Here is a 26927-nt window from a genome sequence, read left to right as displayed (position 1 = left end):
GAGTTTAGGAGGAGGAAGACAGCGCGTCACAGTGACCCAAACAACAATTTCTCAATCGGTGCAAAAAGTGGATTTAATATGATTCTGAGTATTCCTTCGTTATCGGAATCCAACCTGCAACTACAAAACGGAGTTAAGACACCGGTTCCTTCCAAATCGAGAATGAAGAAAGTATTGCCAAGTAAAGGTGTGTCGAAATATTAGGACCAAATGCATGACCTTAGAGACCAACTTTAGATTTGCCACCGAGGTTCCAGTTCACATGGCTACAAATATGTAATTTAAATAAATATTAGATTTGACCTAGACTTTCTAAATCTAGGTTTCTAATTGAACTGCTTAATTTTAAAAACTAGATTTGTTAATCTAAGGCTAAATCTCTAAACTATGATTAGTGACACGTGTCATAATGGATTCACCATAGCAATATGTTATAATTCTATGGAAAGAAACCAGCACTGGTCATTGCTAGTTAGCAAAGTGAGTTTTCACTTCAGGCTAAGGATGAAATTAATTGCACTTTTTTGTCAAATAAGTTAGCTGGCTAGTTGAGTTTAACAAACATAAACCACAGAGATAAAATTGTTAATCACACCAAAAATAAAGCACATACACTAATATTTGCTGAATTTAAACCTCCTCCAATGGTAGTTCAGATTTTACTAATTTAACATTAGTAAAATTAGTTTTAAAACAATGGAGCAACAATATTACATTTTATCCTGGTTTAAAGTCAAAATGTAATCTAATCCTTCTTAACTAAGTTTAAGTGGGATTAATTTAAAAATAGGATTCAAGTTTGGTGCAACAAGATTAATAAATAAAACTTTATTAAACCCAGTTTAAGAGTTAATCTATGTTGGTACAACACACCCTCAGTCTTGACATGTAAATGCTGATATACTTTATTGCACATAATGCCTACCACTAGGGGATGTTGTGAATAAGGTTGATGATATTGACTGAACAGAACTAAATAAAAAACAAACAAAACACCCTGTTTTAAATTACCTTTTATTTTTCATATATCTGAAAATGCAAAGTTCATCGCCGTGGTCAGGCTGTCTGAGAGTTTGGTAGCAATTTTGTCTGAAAAGAAAATAGTGAGAATGGAGAAATTGTATAAACTCACAGATCAACCTATCAATTACAGAAGTAATGGTAGACCAAAAACACCTAAACAATATCGAAGTTAAAAACCTCAAGGTAACAAAATATAGTTGTCAAGTGATATACAAACCAAGGATTTATACAACAAATTTTTCATGTTGAAACATAAGACATACCAGATCTTTTCTGTTGCTTCTTCCTCTTCTTCCCAGCAGCCACGAGTGCTTGGCCCTGCTGAAGAGGGTCTACATTCCAGATATCCTTTAAATCGAGGGTCCTGGGGGCAGCAGCATCAACTGAACCACCAGTCTTTGGCCTTGGTGCTTTTATCTCCACAGTCATAGGTCCAAACTAGTGTTAAATAAAATAGACAAGATTTACAAAACACTGACACCACGTTCCTAATATTGGATTCCCCTGGTCAGTATGTCATGGAAAGAGCAGGTGTACTCAAATGTTTTGTACACTGTTTTAAGATGAAAGTCCTTTGATGAATTGCATTTAAGTGGAACCCAGCACAAGTCATAATACCACTGTAAAAGTGGTATCATCTGGGTTGTGTTCAGTAGGCATGAAAATGGGGAGTTGCCTCAGGGACTTTAGCAACTACTAAGTACTAAGCTCAAAAAAATAAAGGGAACACTTAAACAACACATCCTAGATCTGAATGAAAGAAATAATCTTATTAAATACTTTTTTCTTTACATAGTTGAATGTGCTGACAACAAAATCACAAGAAAATAATCAATGGAAATCCAATTTATCAACCCATGGTGGTCTGGATTTGGAGTCACACTCAAAATTAAAGTGGAAAACCACACTACAGGCTGATCCAACTTTGATGTAATGTCCTTAAAACAAGTCAAAATGAGGCTCAGTAGTGTGTGTGGCCTCCACGTGCCTGTATGACCTCCCTACAATGCCTGGGCATGCTCCTGATGAGGTGGCGGATGGTCTCCTGAGGGATCTCCTCCCAGACCTGGACTAAAGCATCCGCCAACTCCTGGACAGTCTGTGGCGCAACGTGGCGTTGGTGGATGGAGTGAGACATGATGTCCCAGATGTGCTCAATTGGATTCAGGTCTGGGGAACGGGCGGGCCAGTCCATAGCATCAATGCCTTCCTCTTGCAGGAACTGCTGACACACTCCAGCCACATGAGGTCTAGCATTGTCTTGCATTAGGAGGAACCCAGGGCCAACCGCACCAGCATATGGTCTCACAAGGGGTCTGAGGATCTCATCTCGGTACCTAATGGCAGTCAGGCTACCTCTGGCGAGCACATGGAGGGCTGTGCGGCCCCCCAAAGAAATGCCACCCCACACCATGACTGACCCACCGCCAAACCGGTCATGCTGGAGGATGTTGCAGGCAGCAGAACGTTATCCACGGCGTCTCCAGACTCTGTCACGTGCTCAGTGTGAACCTGCTGTCATCTGTGAAGAGCACAGGGCGCCAGTGGCAAATTTGCCAATCTTGGTCTTCTCTGGCAAATGCCAAACGTCCTGCACGGTGCTGGGCTGTAAGCACAACCCCCACCTGTGGACGTCGGGCCGTCATACCACCCTCATGGAGTCTGTTTCTGACCGTTTGAGCAGACACATGCACATTTGTGGCCTGCTGGAGGTCATTTTGCAGGGCTCTGGCAGTGCTTCTCCTGCTCCTCCTTGCACAAAGGCGGAGGTAGCGGTCCTGCTGCTGGGTTGTTGCCCTCCTACGGCCTCCTCCACGTCTCCTGATGTACTGGCCTGTCTCCTGGTAGCGCCTCCATGCTCTGGACACTACGCTGACAGACACAGCAAACCTTGCCACAGCTCGCATTGATGTGCCATCCTGGATGAGCTGCACTACCTGAGCCACTTGTGTGGGTTGTAGACTTTGTCTCATGCTACCACTAGAGTGAAAGCACCACCAGCATTCAAAAGTGACCAAAACATCAGCCAGGAAGCATAGGAACTGAGAAGTGGTCTGTGGTCCCCACCTGCAGAACCAGTCCTTTATTGGGGGTGTCTTGCTAATTGCCTATAATTTCCACCTGTTGTCTATTCCATTTGCACAACAGCATGTGAAATTTATTGTCAATCAGTGTTGCTTCCTAAGTGGACAGTTTGATCTCACAGAAGTGTGATTGACTTGGAGTTTCATTGTGTTGTTTAAGTGTTCCCTTTATTTTTTTGAGCAGTGTATATACATATATATATTTTTCTTTCCCCCAGCTTTGGGATGGATGTGTCAATGTGTACAGTCGTGGCAAAAAGTTGAGAATTACACAAATATTAATTTTCAAAGTCTGCTGCCTCAGTTTGTATGATGGCAATTTGCATATACTCCAGAATGTTAGGAAGAGTGATCAGATGAATTGCAAAGTCCCTCTTTGCCATGCAAATGAACTGAATCCCCCCAAAAAACATTTCCCACTGCATTTCAGCCCTGCCACAAAAGGACCAGTTGACATCATGTCAGTAATTCTCTCGTTAACACAGGTGTGAGTGTCGATGAGGACAAGGCTGGAGATCACTCTGTCATGCTGATTGAGTTTGAATAACAGACTGGAAGCTTCAAAAGGAGGGTGGTACTTGGAATCATTGTTCTTCTGTCAATCATGGTTACCTGCAAGGAAACGCATGCCGTCGTCATTGCTTTGCACAAAAAGGGCCTCACAGGCAAGGATATTGATGCCAGTAAGATTGCACCTAAATAAACCAATTATTGGATCATCAAGAAATTCAAGGAGAACGGTTCAATTGTTGTGAAGGCTTCAGGGCGCCCAAAAAAGTCCAGCAAGCGCCAGGACCGTCTCCTAAACTTGATTCAGCTGCGGGATTCGGGGCACCACCAGTACAGAGCTTGCTCAGGAATTGCAGCAGGCAGGTGCTAGTGCATCAGGATGGCCTGGTGTCAAGAAGGGCAGCAAAGAAGCCACTTCTCTCCAGGAAAAACATCGGGGAGAGACTGATATTCTGCAAAAGGTACAGGGATTGGACTGCTGAGAACTGTGGTAAAGTCATTTTCTCTGAATCACCTTTTTAGATTGTTTGGGGCATCCGGGAAAAAAGCTTGTCCGGAGAAGACAAGGTGAGCGCTACCATCAGTCCTATGTCATGCCAACAGTAAAGCATCCTGAGACCATTCATGTGTGGGGTTGCTTCTCAGCCAAGGACATGGGCTCACTCACAATTTTGCCTAAGAACACAGCCATGAATAAAGAATGGTACCAACACATCCATCGAGAGCAACTTCTCCCAACCATCCAGGAACAGTTTGGTGACAAACAATGCCTTTTCCAGCATGATGGAGCACCTTGCCATAAGGCAAAAGTGATAACTAAGTGGCTCGGGGAACAAAACATCAATATTTTGGGTCCATGGCCAGGAAACTCCCCAGACCTTAATCCCATTGAGAACTTGTGGTCAAATCCTCAAGAGGCAGGTAGACAAACAAAAACCCACAAATTCTGACAAACTCCAAGCATTGATTATGCAAGAATGGGCTGCCATCAGTCAGGATGTGGCCCAGAAGTTAATTGACAGCATGCCAGGGCGGATTGCAGAGGTCTTGAAAAAGAAGGGTCAGCACTGCAAATATTGACTCTTTGCGTCAACTTCATGTAATTGTCAATAAAAGCCTTTGACACTTATGAAATGATTGTAATTATACTTCAGTATTCCATAGTAACATCTGACAAAAATATCTAAAGACACTGAGGCAGCAGACTGTGGAAATTAATATGTGTGTCATTCTCAACTTTTGGCCACGACTGTACTTCATACATGCATAATCTATGAGCAGAATTACTGTTTTACCTCAATTGGCCACAAAATCCCTCATTTGAAAGCTAGTGATTTTCTGGAAGCTGTGCTGTGCCATACATTTCCCCTCAATTGTTCAATTAGCCAATGAGCTTCAGCCCCTCGCCATATGAGTGACAGCAAGCAAGATGCACATGATGCACCCACAGCAGAGCGAGAGAGAGCAATGATGTGGTGCACATATCGGCATATGACTTTCGGCTCAAATGCTACTTTAACCCTTGCCTGGCGTTCGGGTCTGTGGGACCCATTTTCAATGTTTACTAAAAGAAAAATTATACAAGTAATTAATTTTTCAACCCGAGTCACATTGGCCTTGGCTCATTTTCTGTGAAGAACATGTGAAATAACAAATCTATTGAGTGCATATTACATACAGTACCAGTCAAAAGTTGACACCTACTCATTCCAGGGGTTCTTTATTTTTACTATTTTCTACATTGTAGAATAATAGTCAAGAGATTAAAAACTATGAAATAGCACATATGGTATCATGTAGTAACGAAAATGAAAACATATTTTAGATTCTTCAAAGTTACCACCCATTGCCTTGATGACAGCTTTGCACACTCTTGGCATTCTCTCAACCAGCTTCATGAGGTAGTCACCTGGAATGCATTTCAATTAACAGGTGTGCCTTGTTAAAAAGACATTTGTGGAATTTCTTTCCTACTGCATGCATTTGAGCCAATCAGTTGTTGTGACAAGGTAGGGGTGGTATACAGAAGATAACCCTATTTGGTAAAATACCAAATCCATATTAAAAACAGCTCAAATAAGCAAAGAGAAACAACAGTCCATCATTACTTTAAGAGATGAAGTTCAGTCAAAACAGAAAACTTCAAGTTTATTCAAGTGCAGTCGCAAAAACCATCAAGTGCTATGATGAAACTGGCTCTCATGAGGATCGCCACATGAAAGGCAGACCAGAGTTCTCTGCTGCAGTTCATTAGTTACCAGCCTCAGAAATTGCAGCCCAAATAAATGCTTCAGAGTAAAGTAACAGACATCTCAACATCAACTGTTCAGAGGAGACTGTGTGAGTCAGGCCTTCATGGTCAAACTGCTGCAAAGAAACCACTACTAAAGGCCACCTAAAAGAAGAAGAGACGTGCTTGGGCTAAGAAACACGAGCAATGGACATTAGACCGGTGGAAATCTTTCAAAATGAGATTTTTGGTTCCAACCGCTGTGTCTTTGAGACGCTGAGTCGGTGAACGGATGATCTCCGCATGTGTTGTTCCCACCGTGAAGCATGGAGGTGGTGGTGTGATGGTGCTTTGCTGGTGACACTGATTTATTTAGAATTCAAGGCACACTTAGCCAGCATGTCTACCACAGCATTCTCCAGCAATTCACCATCTCATCTGGTTTGCGCTTAGTGGGACTATCATTTGTTTTTCAACAGGATAATGACCCAACACATCTACAGGCTGTGTAAGGGCTATTTGACCAAGAAGGAGAGTGATGGAGTGCTGCATCAGATGACCTGGCCTCCATAGTCACCCGACCTCAACCCAATTGAGATGGTTTGGGATGAGTTGGACCACAGAGTGAAGGAAAAGCAGCCAACAAGTGCTCAGCATATGTGGGAACTCCTTCAAGACTGTTGGAAAAGCATTCCAGGTGAAGCTGGTTGAGAGAATGCCAAGAGTGTGCAAAGCTGTCATCAAGGCAAAGGGTGGCTACTTTGATGACCATAAAATATATTTTGATGTAACACTTTTTTGGTTACTACATGATTCCATGTGTTATTTCATAGTTGATGTCTTCACTATTATTCTACAATGTAGAAAATAGTAAAAATAAAGAAAAACCCTTGAATGAGTAGGCGTGTCCAAACTTTTGACTGGTACTGTATGTGGTGTTCAGAGTCCACTGGACCAGAGGTTAATAAAAAAAGTGTGGAAAAGTGTGTGTTGGTGAAATCAAGTAAAACTTATTCAAAATGGTTTGTTGTTTGCCTTACTCCTCCCTGGGGCTGCTGTTTCAACATAGCACCAATAACCTGTCTGTCTCCCGCTTTTCTCACACTCTTTACCCTTTGTAGTGTGTGAAACTCATGTCTTGCGGAAACCTGCAAAATGTTATTACAACACATTGTAAAAAAGCTGTATTTTCCCACACCCTAACCCATCCAGGTATACATTAGGGGAGGGACACAACAAATAGCTTTGCATGTGTGGCTCCTTACCACAATCAATCAGTATGGCAAAAATAATCTCTGCTCAGAGAGCATTAGAAATAATTTTTTTTGCAGAGAGAAGACACGTTGGAAAACAAAGAATTTTCAGAATTTGAGGATCATGTCTCTGTCAATTCAGAGTCTGACAGTGATTTGAAAGAAGAGGTTGAGATTGACCCAGTAGGAGAAATTTTGATGTCAAAAAAATTGTGAAACTGAATGGTCTTCTTACCCAAGTAATGAGACACCCCGCATGGCTGCCAATGTGATAAGGATGCAACCAGGGCCGACGCGGATGGCGGTTACTTATGTGCAGGATATAAAGTATTTTGAACTGGTCATCCCAGACACCATCCAGAAAACCATTCTGGATGGCACTAATTTGGAGAGAAGGCGTGTTTTTTGGAGAGAGATGAAAGGAGATGGACCCAACTCATTTACATTCATACTTTGGGGTTCATATCCTTGCTGGTGTTTTCAGATACAATGGAGAGAATCCCTGTGTGATGCAGAAACTGGCAGAGAACTTTTCAGTGCAACGATGTCTCTGGAAAACGTCCACATTATTTCCAGGATTATCCGCTTATTATCCGAGACGCCAGACCAACTCGGCGGCAGAGAGAGAAGCTAGCTGCAATCAGGTTAGTGTGGGACAAGTGAGTGGACCGCCTTCCCTTGTTTTACAACCCTGAGCCCAACATTACTGTTGATGAGCAGCTTATGCCATTTAGGGGCCGCTGCCCCTTCAGGCAGTACATACTGTATAAACCCACAAAATATGGAATCAAGATCCGGGCTGCCAATGATGCTGCTTCATCATATGCGTGGAACATGCAAGTGTAAACAAGGAAGCCAGACAGAGGAGCCCCTGAGAAGAATCAGGGGATGCAGGTTGTCCTGAAACTGACACAGGGACTCCGTGGCCACAACATCACATTTTCAAACTTTTTTTTTTTTTTTTTTTTACTTCGCACAAGCTGGGACTGGAGCACCTGACGATGGTAGGAACAGTATGAAAAAAAAACAAGCCAAAGCTTCCACCTCAGCTGTTGAATACACAAAACAGGCCTATCAATTCCTCTAAGTTGGTGTTCACGGCCGACACGTCCCTAGTCTCCTACATGCCAAAGGCAGGCAAAAAGGTGGTACTCATGAGTACGCTGCATAGGGATGGGAGAATCTGTGGCCAGGAACATCAAAAACCACAAATCATAGTGGATTACATTGCCACAAAAGGAGGGGAGGACAATTTAGACAAGCTGGTGACTGGCTACAGCTGTGATATTCTTCAACATCTTGGCTTAGAACACGTTTGTCATCTGGATGGCGTTGAACCCAGATTGGAACAGATGGAAGCTCCGGAGGAGACGGCTCTTTCTAGAGGAGCTGGGCAAGGCATTGGCAAGACCTCAAATCCAGAGGCAGCAGCAGATCAAGGACCCCAGCTTATGCAGCCATCGTGAGGGGGATTCAGGAGGAGGATGCTTATCACCCATCAGTCCGTCTCACAGAACCAACAAAGCCAATACCGGAAGTAAGTGTGAGTGATGTTGTTGAATGTGTGTGTCTGACTCTCCTACCTTGGCCTGCTGTAACTATGCATGTGACTATGTATGTGAGTGAGTGTGTGAGACGTTAGTAAAATTCCTGAACTAAGTGTTTTCATCATTCTAGGTTGCAGCTGGTAGCAACAAGAAGCTCTGCGATGTGTGTGGACCCAAGAAGGACAGGAAGACAAAGTACACATGCATCAAGTGCAAGAAATACATTTGCAACACACACACAGTAGAACTCTGTCCCTCATGTGGTGTGTAGACCGACCTTAATGTGTGTTCAATGGGGCTCATTTATAATTTCCATAAAATACAGTATGTAAAATTTGTCCTTCCAAATTGTTCAGTTCAAACCAATAAACATCAAGTGATGAAAACCTTGTTTGATTTATAATTGTTCAAGATAAACATGATTTTTCTACCCATGTCTTGATTATAATTGATTTGTTTACAAAAATAACATTTGATCAATAAAAAAATTAATTGCGCTTTTAGTGATAAATGTGATCTAGCAGAGGTAAATATTAACCATCTATGCTGTCTATATTGCTTGTAATTGATAAGTCAACATCTAAGTATTTTTAAATAAATGATTACAGCACTGTTTTAAAAACCCAATAATGTAGTGGGTCCACCAGACCCACAAACATTAGGTGAATAACAAAAACATGATCACCACACAAGAGTTAAGAACTAAAAATGTCTAAAAAGTACCACAGAATCCGTTTAACTTGTCAAGTAAAAGCACTGCAATACCTCAGGGTCCTGATCATCATCCATGGGTTCAGTTTCATCCTTGGACTCAACCTCATCCAAAGCTCCACCTTCCATTTCCAGGTCACAAGGTGGTTCTTCTTGACCACCCTGAGTCATCCCAGCAGTTGCCATGCAGAAACCCATTTGGACATCAGTGCAAGACGACACTACAAGAAAAACAAACATTTAGCACAAACTCTTTTTATCCAAACATACTTTTCAATTACTAGGTAACTGTCAAATGTGTGCGTGTATCCTACCAGCTAGCACTTCCTGGTTTCCCTTCTCTAGTTCCTCCCAGTCGAAAGCTTTGCCCATCTCTGCCACAATCTCAGCACTGATATGAGTGGGAAGAGTGTGCGTCTCCGGAGGGTGTGTAAAGTAGCTGATCCTACCCCTACATGACCGTAAATTAAACAGAATAATGGGACATTATTAGGTAGGGACGGTGTTGCTTTGAAAACCTCAGATGTAATAAATGTTTTTGCAGTTTGCACCCACCCTGTCCAGTCCATTAGGACACTCTTTGCCGCCTTGTCATTATCAGGCACTCCTCCCTTCCTCAACTTGCCCTGTCGGTGCGCCAACAAAGCCAGGAACTCGAGAGCTGTGTGGAAGTCTGGAACACCATAGTGTTCCATGATCTATTGAAAAATTAAATGAAATAATATGACATGGACGAAACATTTGTCACATCATTGCAGTGAATGTGCCTTTAAAATAATCTTTGGATACCTGTGTCTTATTGCAGCGTCTTAAGATGGCTTCGACTGGAGGTAGAGGGTCTACAAGCTGCTCAATCTTTACACAATTCCGAAGGATCATGGCCGCGTCAGTCGTCGAGGTTGCCATTACAATGCCAGGACAATCTAAAAGCTTGATGTGCTTGTCCAAGTGTATTTCCTGAAGGCACCTAAAAGCCATCATACAGGTCAGTCAAGCAAGGGAAGAACATGTAGGCCTAGACATAAATAAAGCCAAAAGTTTTATACTTACTTGGTTACACCAGGTGTGGCTCCAACATTGCATGCACGTGCCCGCTTCAAACTGTTTATCAGACTACTCTTTCCAACATTGGGAAAGCCTGAAAAAAAGAAAACCATCCAAAATATTGCATAACTTCAAACCTTTGCCCAGTTTGAAAAGTCTGGAATGACGTGGCAATGATCCTTCGAAATTGTGTGAAGATTGAGCAGGTAGCCTAGAGGTTTGGCGCGTTGGGCAAGTAAGTGAAAGTTTGCTGGTTCGAATCCCTGAGCCGACTAGGTGTTTATTTTTTTTAATAAATAAAAATTTAAAATAATAATAAAAATATATTTAAAAAAAAAAAAAATCGGTCAATGTGCAGTTGAGCAAGGCACTGAACCCTAATTGCTTCTGTATCAATAAAGTGCATCGAGGACTTTGTCATCACATTGACTGCACGTACATACCCCAACCAGAAGCCATGGATTTACAGGCAACATTCGCACTGAGCTAAAGGGTAGAACTGCCGCTTTCAAGGACCGGGACTCTAACCTGGAAGCTTATAAGAAATCCCGCTATGCCCTCTGACGAACCATCAAACAGGCAAAGCGTCAATACAGGACTAAAATCGAATCGTCGGATGTGGCAGGGCTTGCAAACTATTACAGACTACAAAGGAAAGCATATCCGAGAGCTGCCCAGTGACACGAGCCTACCAGACGAGCTAAATAACTTCTATGCTCGTTTCGAGGCAAGTAACACCGAAACATGCACGAGAGCGTCAGTTGTTCCCGGACGACTGTGTGATCACGCTCTCCGCAGGCGATGTAAGACCTTTAAAGAGGTCAACATTCACAAGGCTGCAGGGCCAGACGGATTATTAGGATGTGTACGCCGAGCATGCGCAGACCAACTGGCAAGTGTCTTCACTGACATTTTCAACCTCTCCCTGTCTGAGTCTGTAATACCAGCACGTTTCTAGCAGACCACCATAGTCCCTGTGCCCAAGAACACGAAGTTTGCCTGCCTAAATGACTACCGACCCATAGCACTCACGTCTGTAGCCATGAAATGCTTTGAAAGGCTGGTCAAAGAGATATACCTGCTGGAGCGCGTGCTATTGGTGGGTGCTGCTACGGTGACCAGTGAGCTGAGATAAGGGGGGACTTTACCTAGCAGGGTCTTGTAGACGACCTGGAGCCAGTGGGTTTGGCGACGAGTATGAAGCGAGGGCCAGCCAACGAGAGCGTACAGGTCGCAGTGGTGGGTAGTATATGGGGCTTTGGTGACAAAACGGATGGCACTGTGATAGACTGCATCCAGTTTATTGAGTAGGGTATTAGAGGCTATTTTGTAAATGACATCCCCGAAGTTGAGGATCGGTAGGATGGTCAGCTTTACAAGGGGTATGTTTGGCAGCATGAGTGAAGGATGCTTTGTTGCGAAATAGGAAGCCAATTCTAGATTTAACTTTGGATTGGAGATGTTTGATGTGAGTCTGGAAGGAGAGCTTACAGTCTAACCAGACACCTAGGTATTTGTAGTTGTCCACATATTCTAAGTAAGAACCGTCCAGAGTAGTGATGCTGGACGGGCAGGCAGGTGCGGGCAGCGATCGGTTGAAGAGCATGCATTTACTTTTACTTGTATTTAAGAGCAGTTGGAGGCCACGGAAGGAGAGTTGTATGGCATTGAAGCTCGTCTGGAGGGTTGTTAACAGTGTCCAAAGAAGGGCCAAAAGTATACAGAATGGTGTCGTCTGCGTAGAGGTGGATCAGAGACTCACAAGCAGCAAGAGCGACATCATTGATGTATACAGAGAAAAGAGTTGGCCCAAGAATTGAACCCTATCAGAGAAGTAGTTGGTGGACCAGGCGAGGCAATCATTTGAGAAACCAAGACTATTGAGTCTGCCGATGAGGATGTGGTGATTGACAGAGTCGAAAGCCTTGGCCAGGTCAATGAATACAGCAGCACAGTATTGTTTCTTATCGATGGCGGTTACGATATCGTTTAGGACATTGAGTGTGGCTGAGGTGCACCCATGACTAGCTCTGAAACCAGATTGCATAGCGGAGAAGGTGCGGTGGGATTCAAAATTGTCGGTAAAACTTGAAATCGGCCCTAATTAATCGGTCGACCTCTACTACACAGGGTAGTGTGTATGGCCCAGTACATCACCGGGGCCAAGATTCCTGCCATTCAGGACCTCTATACCAGGCAGTGTCAGTAGAAGGCCTTAAATATTTTGTCAAAGACTCCAGCCACCCTAGTCAAAGACTGTTCTCTCTGCTAACGCACGGCAAGCGGTACCCGAGTGCCAAGTCTAGGTCCAAGAGGCTTCTAAACAGCTTCTACCCCTAAGCTAATCAAATGGCTACCCAGACTATTTGCATTGACCCCCCACCCTTCTACACTGCTGCTACTCTGTATATTATCTATGCATAGTCACTTTAATAACTCTACCTACATGTACATATTACCTCAATACCGGTGCCTCTGTACCGGTACCCCCTGTATATAGCCCCGCTATTGTTATTTACTGCTGCTCTTTAAGGATTTGTTATAATTCTCTTACTTTTTGGCAGGTATTTTCTTAAAACTGCATTGTTGGTTTAAGTAAGCATTTCACTGTAAGGTCTACACCGGTTGTATTCGGCGCATGTGACAAATACATTTTGATTTGAAGAAGCTCTGGATAACAGCGTCTGTTAAATGACTCAAATGTACATTTAAAATGTACCCACCAACCACACCAACAGTGATGGCTGTCTTAATGTCCAGGTTTCGGCAGTAGTTCCCCAAAAGTTTCATCAGGCATTCCGCACCCACACAGGCACTGCTACCTAGGAGCTCAGCGGTGGCCTGGGTAACAGGTACATTGCTTCGCTTCTGCAAATAGAAAACATAAGTATAGTTACTAGATCCTAACTGAAAAAAGTTTATTCAGTTTTCATCTAGTACATAGGTCCTTATTGCTTAACAGTAAAAAACAAATATTTTATGTAACTTAAATTGATTTCGTTAAACTATCCTGTCCATGTTCTACATAGTTCTGAATAGTCTGACTCACCAAATTCTTGTTCTGTTGTTGCGTTGAGGCTTTGAAAGCCACAGTGGGAAATTCATTGCGAAGGTACTTGATCCATTTCTCCACAATCTCCTTGGACACCAGGTCTAAGAGTACAGTGGAAAGACATGTTTGTCAGTTAAAGATAATATGGCACCATGCTTTCTAATGTATAAAACTATGCATATTAATGAATCTCTCACACACTCACCAATCTTGTTAAGCACGAGGACTATTTTCTTGTCAGTGCCGCTCTGAATGACAGCCTGCTCCACCTGAGGACAACGGCAGCCAAGAGGGTCACGGGCATCCAGAACCTCCAGAATCACATCAGAGGCCTCAACCACCTTTTATACAGAACAGGGAATACAACACATTGTTATACTATAACTTGTAAGCACTACACACAGGTACAGAAATGTAATGTAAATAAATGGGTATCACTCAAGTGCAATACTGCAAGTTGTTACACACGTGCTACTGTGCACACTCACAGACAATTGTACTCGATTAAGAAAAGTTACCTTTTTGAATTCCCTGTAGTACGCCTTTCTTGAATTCTCATTTTCAAAATTGACATGCTTCTCTAAACTCTGCATCTCAGTTTCCTGCAATCAGAGAACACAAAAACACTCATGACAAGCTTTCTCATTTAATGTAAAAAACAGCATTGGGAGAGCTGCTCTTTCTATAACCTACACGAGTTAAATTACCCTCTGCTCAAACTCTCTTTGTCGCTCTAGAATATCTCTCTGAAAACTGTCCAGACTTCTCCTCTTCATCTGCTCCTGTTCTCTTGACAACCTCTGCTTTTCTTGGAGCTCCTGAAGCTGACCATGGCAAAGAGAGCAACATATTTTAAATACCTATAAATCATTTGCCAAACCAGAAGAATTGTGCTATTGTCATGACATAAATTAACAGTTGTAATAAAAATAAATGTATATCATGGTTCACCCTTTTCTTCCGGACTTCTTCTGGTTTTCCATACTCTTTGGAATGGCGTGCATTGGACAGCTCTGAATGCATTTTCCCTCCTTGAGTCTGTTGTCCATCTTTGCCCTCCAATTGAAATTAAAACTCCAATGAGATATGGCCACCGACGTTAACATAACATAAGTAGTTAAACTATAGTTAGTTAAGCTATAACTAGTTGGTTACAGTATACAAAATGTGTACAGTGCGTCATTTCCCCCCCCCCCCATTATTTAACTAGGTAAGTCAGTTAAGAACAAATTCTTAATTTCAATGACGGCCTAGGAACAGTTCCTGTAACCTTTTCAGTTACTAGTCCAACGATCTAACCACTAACCACTAGGCTACCTGCCGCCCCGTTTACTTCACACGGAGTCGGACAAAGGTATTATATTGGGCTGCAGAGACATTTCTCAAATCATTTGCTATGTTTTTGTCAAAAACTGAGGTTTTGTGAAGTTGTAGCAATCTATGTTGTACAGTATACGCCAAAATGGGGTCAGCTGCCTGGCTGTTGTGTCCAATGTGGTTACAACAGGCTAACTTAGCTAGTCGCCGCAATTAGCATCTCTTGTGTATTACTACTATACTCACCAGCGACGCAAGTGAAATTCAAATGATATTATATTGTATTCAACATTATGGCTTGCAGCGCGCTGTTCTAAAATATAATCTATTGGAAATTGTTCGACTGTGAATAACATATTGTTAGTTATAACTTTACAATCTGGCTAACGTTCTGAGTAGCAAGCAGGCTAGCTAAACATACCTTTTGTTTTCCTTGGAAAAGTATTTTCGCTCGCTTTTGTTCTGCAAAAGCCAGAACAATAAAATAAGTTACACATCAACCTAACTACAATGTTGATAAAATGTTTAAACTATCAAAGTCAAATAACATTTATGTATTTACGCACTTCTGGCCTTCGACATGATTCCACATGTGGAGTGGTTGGTGATGGATTGCGCGGATCTGACGTCAAATCACTACATCAGGTTAACGCTCTTCAAAATAAAAGCTCAGCAAACCCAAAAGACAAGAAGCGCATGCAACTGCAGATTATATGCCTTGAAACCGCATGTCTGCGATGCGAACTTGTTTTTAAACTTCTTCTGCATCTTCTTCTGTGGGGGTTTATGGCAGACTACATCCTATGAGGTGTATTGCCGCCACCTGCTGAGTGGGGTGAAAACGGGGAAAAACATACTCATGTTAAAAAAAACGTCAACAAAAATGCATAGCCTTACTCAAAAATGTACTCAGATCCCTACACAGGCTCTGGGGCCTTGTGAGGGGGGAACATAGTTAGTCAGTATTCCCTGTAATGTTTTTTTTTTAAATTATTATTATTCGTTTGGCCAGTACAATCTATCCCTTGGGCAATACAAACAACGAAATGAACCTTCTTTAACACCTTCATTCTCAGGCTGCAGGGCATCCACTGCTTCAGCTATTTGCACTGCCTCTGCAAAGGAGACATGCGTGACAGACCTTGATCCTTGCTACTACTCAGAAGCTCTGAATCCCACCACAATTGCAGCACCATGTTGTTCTTCTTCTTGATGAAGTTTAACGGCAGTTGGCATCCAAATCAAATTACATTTTATTGGTCACATACACATGGTTAGCAGTTAATGCGAGTGTAGCGAAATGTTTATGCTTCTAGTTCCGATTTTATCTAACAAATAATCGAACAAATTCACAACGACTACCTTACACACACAAATGTAAAGGGATGAATATGTAGATATGGATGAGCGATGGATGTGCGGCATAGGCAAGAAGGGGCGGTATATACATATGAGATGAGTAATGTAGGATATGTAAACATTATTAAAGTGTCGTTATTTAAAGTGACTAGTGATGCCTTTATTAAATCCATTTATTAAATTAGCCAGAGATTTGAGTCTGTATGTTGGCAGCAACCTCTATGTTAGCGAAGGCTGTTTAACAGTCTGATGGCCTTGAGATAGAATCTGTTTTTCAGTCTCTCGGTCCCAGCTTTGATGCACCTGTACTGACCACGCCTTCTGGATGATAGCAGGGTGAACAGGCAGTGGCTCGGGTGGTTGTTGTCCTTGATGATCTTTTTGGCCTTCCTGTGACATCGGATGCTTTAGGTGTCCTGGAGGGCAGGCAGTTTGCTCCCGGGTTATGCATTGTTCAGACCGCACTACCCTCTGGAGAGCCTTGCGGTTGAGGGCGGTGCAGTTGCCGTACCAGGTGGTGATACAGCCCGGCAGGATGCTCTCGATTGTGCATCTGTAAAAGTTTGTGAGTGTTTTATGTGACAAGCCAAATTTATTCAGCCTCCTGAGGTTGAAGAGGCACTGTTTCAGTTTGTCTGTGATGTGTACGCCGAGGAACTTAAAACTTTCCACCTTCTCCACTACTGTCCCGTCGATGTGGAAGGGGGGGTGCTCCCTCTGCTGTTTCCTGAAGTCCACGATCATCCCCTTTGTTTTGTTGATGTTGAGTGAGAGGTTATTTTTCTGACACCACACTCCGAGGGCCCTCACCTCCTCCCTGTAGACCGTCTCGTCGTTGTTGGTAATCAAGCCTACCACTGTAGTGTCGTCTGCAAAATTGATGATTGAGTTGGAGGCGTGCATGGCCACGCAGTCATGGGTGAATAGGGAGTACAGGAGAGGGCTGAGAATGCACCCTTGTGGGGCCCCAGTGTTGAGGATCAGCGGGGTGGAGATATTGTTTCCTACCTTCACCACCTGGGGGTGGCCCGTCAGAAAGTCCAGGCCCCAGTTGCACAGGGCGGGGTCGAGACCCAGGGTCTTGAGCTTAATGACGAGTTTGGAGGGTACTATGGTGTTACATTTTGAGCTGTAGTCAATGAACAGCATTCTTACGAAGGTATTCCTCTTGTCCAGATGGGATAGGGCAGTGTGCAGTGTGACAGCGATTGTGTCGTCTGTGGACCTATTGGGGCGGTAAATAAATTGGACTGGGTCTAGGGTATCAGGTAGGGTGGAGGTGATCTGATCCTTGACTAGTCACTCAAAGCGCTTTATGATGACAGAAGTGAGTGCTATGGGGCGATAGTCATTTAGTTCAGTTACCTTAGCTTTCTTGGGAACAGGAACAATGGTTGCCATCTTGAAGCATGTGGGGACAGCAGTCTGGGATAGGGATTGATTGAATATGTTCGTAAACACACCAGCCAGCTGGTCTGCGCATGCTCTGAGGACGCGGCTAGGGATGCCGTCTGGGCCGGCAGTCTTGCGAGGGTTAACCTGTCTGGGCTAGGGGGCAGTATTTTCACGACCGGATGAAAAACGTACCCAATTTAAACAGGTTACTACTCTGGCCCAGAAACTAGAATATGCATATTATTAGTAGATTTGGATAGAAAACACTCTGAAGTTTCTAAAACTGTTTGAATGGTGTCTGTGAGTATAACAGAACTCATATGGCAGGCAAAAACCTGAGAAAAATCCAAGCAGGAAGTGAAAAGTCTGAGAATTGTAGTTCTTCTTTTGATTCTCTATCGAAGCTCCAGTGTCTGTGGGGTGACATTGCACTTCCTAAGGCTTCCATTGGCTGTCTAAAGCCTTCAGAAAGTGGTTTGAGCATTTTCCTGTCACTGGGCAGATAATAGGAGCTCAGTTACTGAGTGGTCTGCCTGGCAACAAAGGGATAGGATATGCTCGGTCCCGCCCCTTCTTTTTCTTCTTGAATGAATATGCTATTGTCTGGTTGGAATATTATCGCAATTTTACGTTAAAAATACCATAAAGATTGATTTTAGACAGCGTTTGACATGCTTCTAAGTACGGTAATGGAACATTTAGACTTTTCGTTTCTCGTTCCACGCTCGCGCATTATGCCTTTGGATAAGTGATCTGTACGCACGAACAAAATGGAGGTATTTGTACATAAATATGGATTATTTCGAACAAAAACAACATTTCTTGTGGAAGTAGCAGTCCTGGGAGTGCATTCTGACAAAGATCAGCAAAGGTAAGAGCACATTTATAATACTAATTCTGAGTTTAGGTTGCCCCGAACTTGGTGGGTGTCTGAATAGCTCACCGTGATGGCTGAGCTATGTACTCAGAATATTGAAAAATGTGCTTTCTCCGTAAAGCTATTTTAAAATCTGACACAGCGGTTGCATCCATGGGTAGTCTATCTATAATTCTTAAAATAATTGTTATATATTTTGTCAACGTTTATGATGAGTATCTTTGTAAATTGATGTGCACATTCACCGGACGTTTTGGTGGGAATACATTTTCTGAACATCACGCGCCAATGTAAAATTCTGTTTTTGGATATAAATATGAACTTTATCGAACAAAACATACATGTATTGTGTAACATAATGTCCTAGGAGTGTCATCTGATGAAGATCGTCAAAGGTTAGCGCATAATTTAGCTGTGTTTTGGGTTTTATTGACACATCCTTGCTTGGAAAATGGCTGTGTGATTATTTTTGTCTATGTACTCTCCTAACATAATCTAATGTTTTGCTTTCACTATAAAGCCTTTTTGAAATCGAACAATGTGGTTAGATTAACGAGAAGTTTATCTTTAAAATGGTGTAAAATAGTTGTATGTTTGGGAAAGTTGGATTATGACATTTTGTTGTTTTTCAATTTTCCGCCCTGATATTTCACTGGCTGTTGAATAGTGTGGGACGGTCACGTCCCACCTAGCCCATAGAAGTGTTTAAATATTTTACTCATGTTGGCCATGGTGACGGTGAGCCCATAGGCTTTGGTAGCGGGCTGTGTCAGTGGCACTGTATTGTCCTCAAAGCGAGCAAAGAAGTTGTTTCATTTGTCTGGGAGCAAGACGTCGATGTCCGCAAAGGGCTGGATTTCTTTTTGTAATCCGTGATTGACTGTAGACCCTGCCGAATACGTCTCATGTTTGTGACTCTACTTTGTCTCTATACTGACGCTTTGCTTGTTTGATTGCCTTGTAGAGGGAATAACTACACTGTTTGTATTCGGTCATATTTCCAGTCACCTTGCCATGGTTAAAAGCAGTGGTTCGCACTTTCAGTTTTGCACAACTGCTGCCATCAATCCACGGTTTCTGGTTTGGGAAGGTTTTAATAGTCACAGTGGGTACAACATCTCTGATGCACTTGCTAATTAACTCGCTCACCATGTCAGCGTATATGTCAATGTTGTTGCCTGAGGCTACCTGGAACATATCCCAGTCCAAGTGATCGAAGCAATCTTGAACCGTGGAATCTGATTGGTCAGACCAGCATTGGATAAACCTGAGCACGGGCGTTTCCTGTTTTAGTTTCTGCATATAGGATGGGAGCAACAAAATGGAGTCATGGTCAGATTTGCCAAGGGAGGGCGAGGGAGGGCTTTGTATGCATCGCAGAAGTTAAAGTAGCAATGGTCCAGAATGCTACCAGCTCGTGTCACGCATTCGATATGCTGATAGAATTTAGGAAGCCTTGGTCTCAGATTAGCTTTTTTTAAATCCCTAGGCACAATAAATGCAGCCTAAGGATATATGGTTTCCAGTTTACATAGAGTCCAGTGAAGTTCTTTCAGTGCCGTCAAAGTATCTGCTTGGGGGGGATATACACGGCTGTGACTATGATCGAAGAGAATTCTCTTGTGAGATAATGCGGTCGGCATTTGATTGTAAGGAATTCTAGGTGAGGTGAACAAAAGGACTTGAGTTCCTGTATGTTGCTGTCATTACACCATGCGTCGTTAATCATAAGGCATACACCCCCGCCCTTCTTCTTACCAGAAAGATGTTTGTTTCTGTTGGCGCGATGCATGAAGAAACCAGGTGGCTGTACCGACTCTGACAACATATCCCAAGTGAGCCAGGTTTCCGTGAAACAGAGAATGTTACAATCTCTGATGTCTCTCTGGAAGGCAACTCGTGCCCTAATTTCGTCCACCTTGTTGTCTAGAGATTGGACATTTGCGAGTAATATGCTCGGAAGCGGTGGATGGTGTGCTCACCTTCTAAGTCTGACCAGTAGGCCGTTCTGTTTGCCTCTCTTGCGGTGACCGCATTGTTTTGGGTCGGCCTCTGGGATTAGATCCCATGTCCAGGGTGGAGTTCCAAACAAAGGATCAGCTTCGGGAATGTCGTATTCCTGGTCGTAATGTTGGTAAGTTGACGTCGCTTTTATATCCAATAGTTCTTCCCGGCTGTATGTAATAACACTTGAGATTTTCTGGGCTAACAATGTCAGAAATAATTCATAAAAAAACTCATTACTGCATAGTTTCCTAAGGACCTGAAGCGAGGCGACCATCTCTGTCGGCGCCATCTTGCTAGGTCTAATAAAAGTTGCATTACTGCCAACTACTAGACTGGAGTATACTCATTAAAAACCCACCACCCTACTCCACTATTTAAATATATCTAGTCCTACCTCACACTACTGCCACATGCCCATAAGCTTGACACCTGCAACAACATAATGTGTTCGGCACAAAAGCTTGTACGAGATGGCTTATATATCCTAACATCATTTTGTCAGGCAAAGATTCAACATCAAAACACAAAAGAACAGACAACGACTCCTCTGTTTCAACACTCACGCCACCCTGTCTGCGTCACACCGAACGACGAGCATCACAAACACCTGGAATCTTCCCCTTCAGTTGGTAAACTTTCACTTTTACCACTACCCCAGTCATCACTCCTTTCAATGGCACAATTTTCTTGAGAGCAAAACAATTCACATCTCTTGTCCCCATTTGTTTGATGGACTCACACTTCCTCCCTCTCTCTCTTCAACCTCTTCTGCCTCTCCTTTTCCCTCCATTCCTCCGCTGTATTCCAAGAATATGTCTCCTTATGATAATATTGTACTTCCCCTAACATACATCTCTTTCTCTCAAGGGATGCCATTCCCTTGAGCCCCCGGATAACACATTTTAATCCACAAAACTTTCTGCAGCACCATGCTTCACCAGACCTCTTCTTCTTCTTCTTCTATTGCATATTGGTGATTGCACAATTGAATGTGCATCCCGCCACCTACTGTGCGGGATGGAAACAGGATTCCCCAAAAACGGAACAAACTACCAAAAAACTACAACAAATGTTTGAATAAAATAAATCAAAAAACGTTTATGTTAAAAAATCTAACAGATCTGATCCCTACAATGGCTCAAGGGGAACCTGGGAAGACAGGTCTTTCGGCGCCTTGCAAGTCTTCAGACGTAAAATTCTTAAGTCGCAAAAACGTTTTTGCCGCAGCCACAATAATGTCCAGTTTCTTAGACTTCTTTGAATGCCACACAATTCACCTTTTTAAATATTTTTTTTAGCGCTTTTTCATGGTAACCAATTGGTTGTTACAGTCTTGTCCAATCACTGCAACTCCCATATGGACTCGGCAGAGGCGAAGGTTGAGAGCTGTGCATCCTCCGAAACACAACCCAGCCAAGCCGTACAGCTTCTTGACACAATGCCCACTTAACCCGGAAGCCAACCACACCAATGTGTCAGAGGAAACACCGTACACCTGGCAACCGTGTCAGCGTGCATTGCGTCCGGGCCTACCACAGGAGTCGCTAGAGCACAATGCGACAAGAACATCCTTGCCAGCCAAACCCTCACGGTGCTGGGCCAATTGTGCGCCGCCCCATGGGTCTCCCAGTTGCGGCCAGCTATGACAGAGCCTGGACTCAAACCAGGATCTCTAGTGGCACAGCTAGCACTGTGATGCAGTGCATTAGACCACTGCACCACTCAGGAGGCCGCACAGGGTATCTTTTGACAGGCAGGAAACATTTACTACAAGCTGTGGTGCATCCACTACCATATCTTCACTAGCATCACATGTTTTCTCAATTATTTTAAATCGCCTCTGCATAGGAGATTCGATTTACCGCTCTAATTTTTGCCACCTCAATCTCCTTCACCCTTACAGGGCACTCCAGGAATTCGGGATCATGATCCACACCACTTTTGCAACATCGTCGTTCTTCTACACACCATTCATCAGTATACTCTGTCCATCTGCACACACTTGAAACATGGCCTAATCCTTTACAATTCTTACACTGCAGTGGTTTGGGTATGAAAGCTCTTACCACGTATCTTATATAACCAAGCTTCACATGCGTAGGTATTTGCTCTTCATCAAAAAACAACAACACCGACAGACTTTCTTATTTTTCTCCATTCACCCACTGGGCTGAAAATGGCTGTCTAGCAATGATCAACAACCAACTTGACAGAGCTTGAATATTTTTTTTAAGAATAATGTGCAAATATTGTACAATCCAGGTGTGCAAAGCTCTTAGAGACATACCCAGAAAGACTCACAGCTGTAATCACTGCCAAAGGTGATTCTAACTCAGGGATGTGAATAGTTATGTAAATTAGATATTTCTGCATTTCTAAAAACATGTTTTCACTTTGTCATTATGGAGTATTGTGTGTAGATGGGTGAGAAAAAAATAAATATTGAATCCATTTTGAATCCAGGCTGTAAAACAACAAAATGTGGATTAAGTCAAGGGGTATGAATACTTTCTGAAGGCACATGTGTCTGGAGAAACTCTTCATCAAACGACAGTAAAACCAATAGGCTTTCCTTCTTCTTTCCATCTACCATGTGGTTCAAGCTATGTGCATCAACTACTGGCTAAACATCAACTATGTCCTGGCTAAACCGAAACCACAGTATCTAAGGAGATGCTAGAGATAACAACATTTGTCGGTGCGCTATTCAAAAAATCATAGCAAACCACTTTCATATGTCAATATTTTGAGAGGCACAATGCACACTCCTTTTGCTCTTCTGACACACATAAAATTAACATCATACCAGTCCTGGCCACTCTGACTGCCTCCACCTTTCTCAATGCATCCCTCACCATCTCCGTGACAGCAAATGGGTCTCCCAAAAAACATCCTTACTCATGAATTGCTCTCCAACAAGGAACAAGCCATTAACAGCCCGAGGCTTATCTTCATTAACAACTTAAATAACAATATGGGGATGAGGTAGTTGGGTGTGCTATTTACAGATTGACTGTGTACAGGTACAGTGATCGGTAAGCTGCTCTGACACCTGATGCTTAAAGTTAGAGAGGGAGATATAAGTCTCCAGCTTCAGTGATTTTTGCAATTCGTTCCAGTCATTGGCATCCGAGAACTGGAAGGAAAGGCGGCCAAAGGAAGTGTTGGCTTTGGAGATTTGGAGACTTTGAAATATACCTGCTGGAGCGTGTGCTATGGGTGGGTGTTGCTATGGTGACCAGTGAGCTGAGATAAGGCGGGTCTTTACCTAGCAAAGACTTATAGATGACCTGGAGCCAGTGGGTTTGGCAACGGATATGTAGTGAGGGCCAGCCAACGAGAGTATAGAGGTCGCAATGGTGGGTAGTATATGGGGCTTTAGTGATAAAACGGATGGCACTGTGATAGACTACATCCAGTTTGCTGAGTAGTGTTGGAGGCTATTTTGTAAATGACATCGTCGAAGTCAAGGATCGGTAGGATAGTCAGTTTTACGAGGGTATGAGTGAAGGAGGCTTTGTTGTGAAATAGGAAGCCGATTCTAGATTTAATTTGGGATTGGAGATGCTTACTGGGAGTCTGGAAGGAGAGTTTACAGTCTAACCAGACACCTAGGTATTTGTAGTTGTCCACATATTCAAAGTCAGAACCGTCCAGCGTAGTGATGCTAGTCGGGCGGGCAGGTGCGGGCAGAAATTGGTTGAAGAGATGGGGTTGTCTGAATTTTGATGGTTTTAAGGGCTTGCAAGTAAGCATTTCACTGTAAGGTCTGCACCTGTAATCAAAATTAAAATAATCAATTTTTTTTGTTCACATGCACATGTTTAGCAGATGTTATTGCTGGCGTAGCGAAATGTGAATAGTCTTACGAGGGCCGTTTTTACACAGTATGTATTGTTGTGTTTTGGAGATTGAGGAGAAATGCTACCTGTCCATCGTTCTCATACACAATACATTTACTGTCTCTAAGCACAACCCTGCAAAACCAAAAACCCTCCCTCATCTCAAAGACCTGTCTGTAAACCTCCCCCAGCCCATTGACTTTGATAGATCATTCTTGTCAACAGTAGCCCTTGGCAGGGGACTCTTGTAGACATGTCTTTGTGTTGTGTTTTGAGAATCTGCAGAGAGAAGAGTGAGGTGGTTGTGTCATTACTGTAGTCTTGATTTTATACCTTTCCGTTTCTGGTGTTTCTGTTCCACAATCTTGTGTGCTCCATAACCGCAAGGTGTGTCCGCTCCCTCATGCTTGTGTAGCGCTTTGTGGTATTTTTTAGCAGGGCACTGTGGAAGAACTCCAGATAACCTCAGTTTTACAAAGAGAAAATGTAAAAAGAGAAAAGGGGTAGACTAAATGGATTACACATTACATCCAAAATTAAATCTAGAATCGGCTTCCTATTTCGCAACAAAGCATCCTTCACTCATGCTGCCAAACATACCCTCGTAAAACTGACCATCCTACCGATCCTCGACTTCGGCGATGTCATTTACAAAATAGCCTCCAACACTCTACTCAACAAATTGGATGCAGTCTATCACAGTGCCATCTGTTTTGTCACCAAAGCCCCATATACTATCCACCACTGCGACCTGTACGCTCTTGTTGGCTGGCCCTCGTTTCATACTTGTCGCCAAACCCACTGGCTCCAGGTCATCTACAAGTTTCTGCTAGGTAAAGTCCCGCCTTATCTCAGCTCACTGGTCACCATAGCAGCACCCAACCGTAGCACGCGCTCCAGCAGGTTTATCTCACTGGTCACCCCCAAAGCCAATTCTTCCTTTGGCCGCCTCTCCTTCCAGTTCTCTGCTGCCAATGACTGGAACAAACTTCAAAAATCAATAAAGCTGGAGACTCTTACCTCTCTCACTAGCTTTAAGCACCAGCTGTCAGAGCAGCTCACAAATCACTGCACCTGTACATAGCTCATTTGTAAATAGCCCATCCAATCTACCTCATCCCCATACTGTATTTATTTATTTATCTTGCTCCTTTGCACCCCAGTATCTCTACTTGCACATTCATCTTCTGCACATTCTACCATTCCAGTGTTTAATTGCTATATTGTAATTACTTCGCCACCATGGCCTATTTATTGCCTTACCTCTCTTATCCTACCTCATTTGCACATGCTGTATATAGAGTTTTCTACTGTATTATTGATTGTATGTTTGTTTATTCCATGTGTAACTCTGTGTTGTTATATGTGTCAACTGCTTTGCTTTATCTTGGCCAGGTCGCAGTTGCAAATGAGAACTTGTTCTCAACTTGCCTACCTGGTTAAATAAAGGTGAAATAATAAATTACATTTAAAAAATAAAAACATGGTCTGGAAGGTACTCTGTGGTCCTCAGGCTAACTCTATCCCAATAACACAAACCCATACAAACATTAGCCAATTCATGTTCATGCCATGCTTAATGTAAATTGAGCTATCTTAGCTGTGAGCTTGTATTGTGTTTTGCCAACGTACTTTGTGCATAACTAAGGGTTGGAAGCACATGCTGGTGGAATCATATTCTGTACCACCTACAACAAAATACACAACAATACACAATTCAACCACCACACTATTATATTTATCTCTATTAGACTGGCTTCCTTAGCACACCTAACATGGACATTTCAATATTGTCAGCTTGCTGTTAGCTAGCTAGCGTCACTACATTGGCAGCAAGATTGCTAGTCAGCTTAGAACCAACTTATCATTCATAGACAATTTATACACAGTCATCATTGCTACCAACACACAAACAGAGAGTGAGTTAGCTATATCAACATTTCTATTTTTAGAGTTGGTAGCAATGATGAATGTTTTCCAGACAAAAGTGGAATAGATGGCTACCAGACTTATGGCTACCAGTCTTATTTGCTAGCGTACGTTAGCTACCGTTAGTAAAAGATAGAATGAATAAACAAACATATTTACTGTGCAAATATAGCTACCAGTCTAGCAGTGACTACCATGGCATAGGCGAAATGGATTGACAGTGTGTATCCAAATGATAGCTAGCTATATGATTTAGCTGAATGCTTTCGGAGTTCATTACAGGACTGAAACATTAGCTAGCTAATTTACCTAGTCCAGCTAGGCTAGCAAGCTAGCTAATGTTAGATTACCTCTAATCAAAAATCTTCTGTTTTGTTGTGAAGGAAAAAATCTATGGTATCGCATCACTTCTCAGCTGTCGTCGAAATGGATTACCCATCAGTTCACCCTGAAAATCCCTCTGATAGTCTTTGGTCATCATAAGCATCATTCTTGATAGCCGCAATCCACTGGCGGCATCGGGGTAGATCTCTGGTAGGCAGAAGGGTGAAAGATAGCCTGTTTTCGTGCATGTTTGTAATTTACACAGCCAGGCACAGAACACCACATGGACATGATGACAAACGTTAGTGAAAAACAAATGTTCCCCAAAAAATGTGCCTGGAGAAGTTTTGAGATTACTGTGTTGTTCGTTTCAAAGTAAACAACACCGTCACTCACGTTTGTGGACACGCCCCATCTACCTAC

At 42.8% G+C, this 26927-nt stretch overlaps 1 protein-coding gene across 1 annotated transcript; it reads right to left on the bottom strand.

Annotated features, from left to right (window-relative positions):
* Nucleotides 1-997: 997 nt before the first annotated feature.
* gnl3l (G protein nucleolar 3 like) lies at nt 998-15517 on the bottom strand. The gene is made up of 15 exons (XM_014133266.3): nt 15338-15517; nt 15193-15233; nt 14406-14510; nt 14162-14278; nt 13973-14056; nt 13660-13795; nt 13452-13555; nt 13126-13270; nt 10409-10496; nt 10148-10325; nt 9914-10056; nt 9673-9809; nt 9413-9579; nt 1287-1461; nt 998-1089 (listed from the first exon to the last, which is right to left on the bottom strand). The coding sequence occupies exons 1-15, from the start codon at nt 15351-15353 to the stop codon at nt 1022-1024; spliced, it is 1704 nt and encodes a 567-aa protein (XP_013988741.1). The 5' UTR covers nt 15354-15517; the 3' UTR covers nt 998-1021.
* Between the last annotated feature and the right edge of the window lie 11410 nt (nt 15518-26927).

The sequence above is a fragment of the Salmo salar genome, chromosome 12 (genome assembly GCF_965601325.2).
Source record: "Salmo salar chromosome 12, fSalSal1, whole genome shotgun sequence".
In the NCBI taxonomy this organism is placed as follows: Eukaryota; Metazoa; Chordata; class Actinopteri; order Salmoniformes; family Salmonidae; genus Salmo; species Salmo salar.
Note: the sequence above shows the minus strand (reverse complement) of the source record. Positions and strands in the feature narration are given on the sequence as shown.

Coding starts and splice junctions, on each gene's coding strand:
- gnl3l (XM_014133266.3), bottom strand. Junction 13,796..13,972: donor ACTACAGGGAATTCAAAAAG/GTAACTTTTCTT, acceptor TCTGTATAAAAG/GTGGTTGAGGCCTCTGATGT. Junction 10,326..10,408: donor GCCACACCTGGTGTAACCAA/GTAAGTATAAAA, acceptor GATGGCTTTTAG/GTGCCTTCAGGAAATACACT.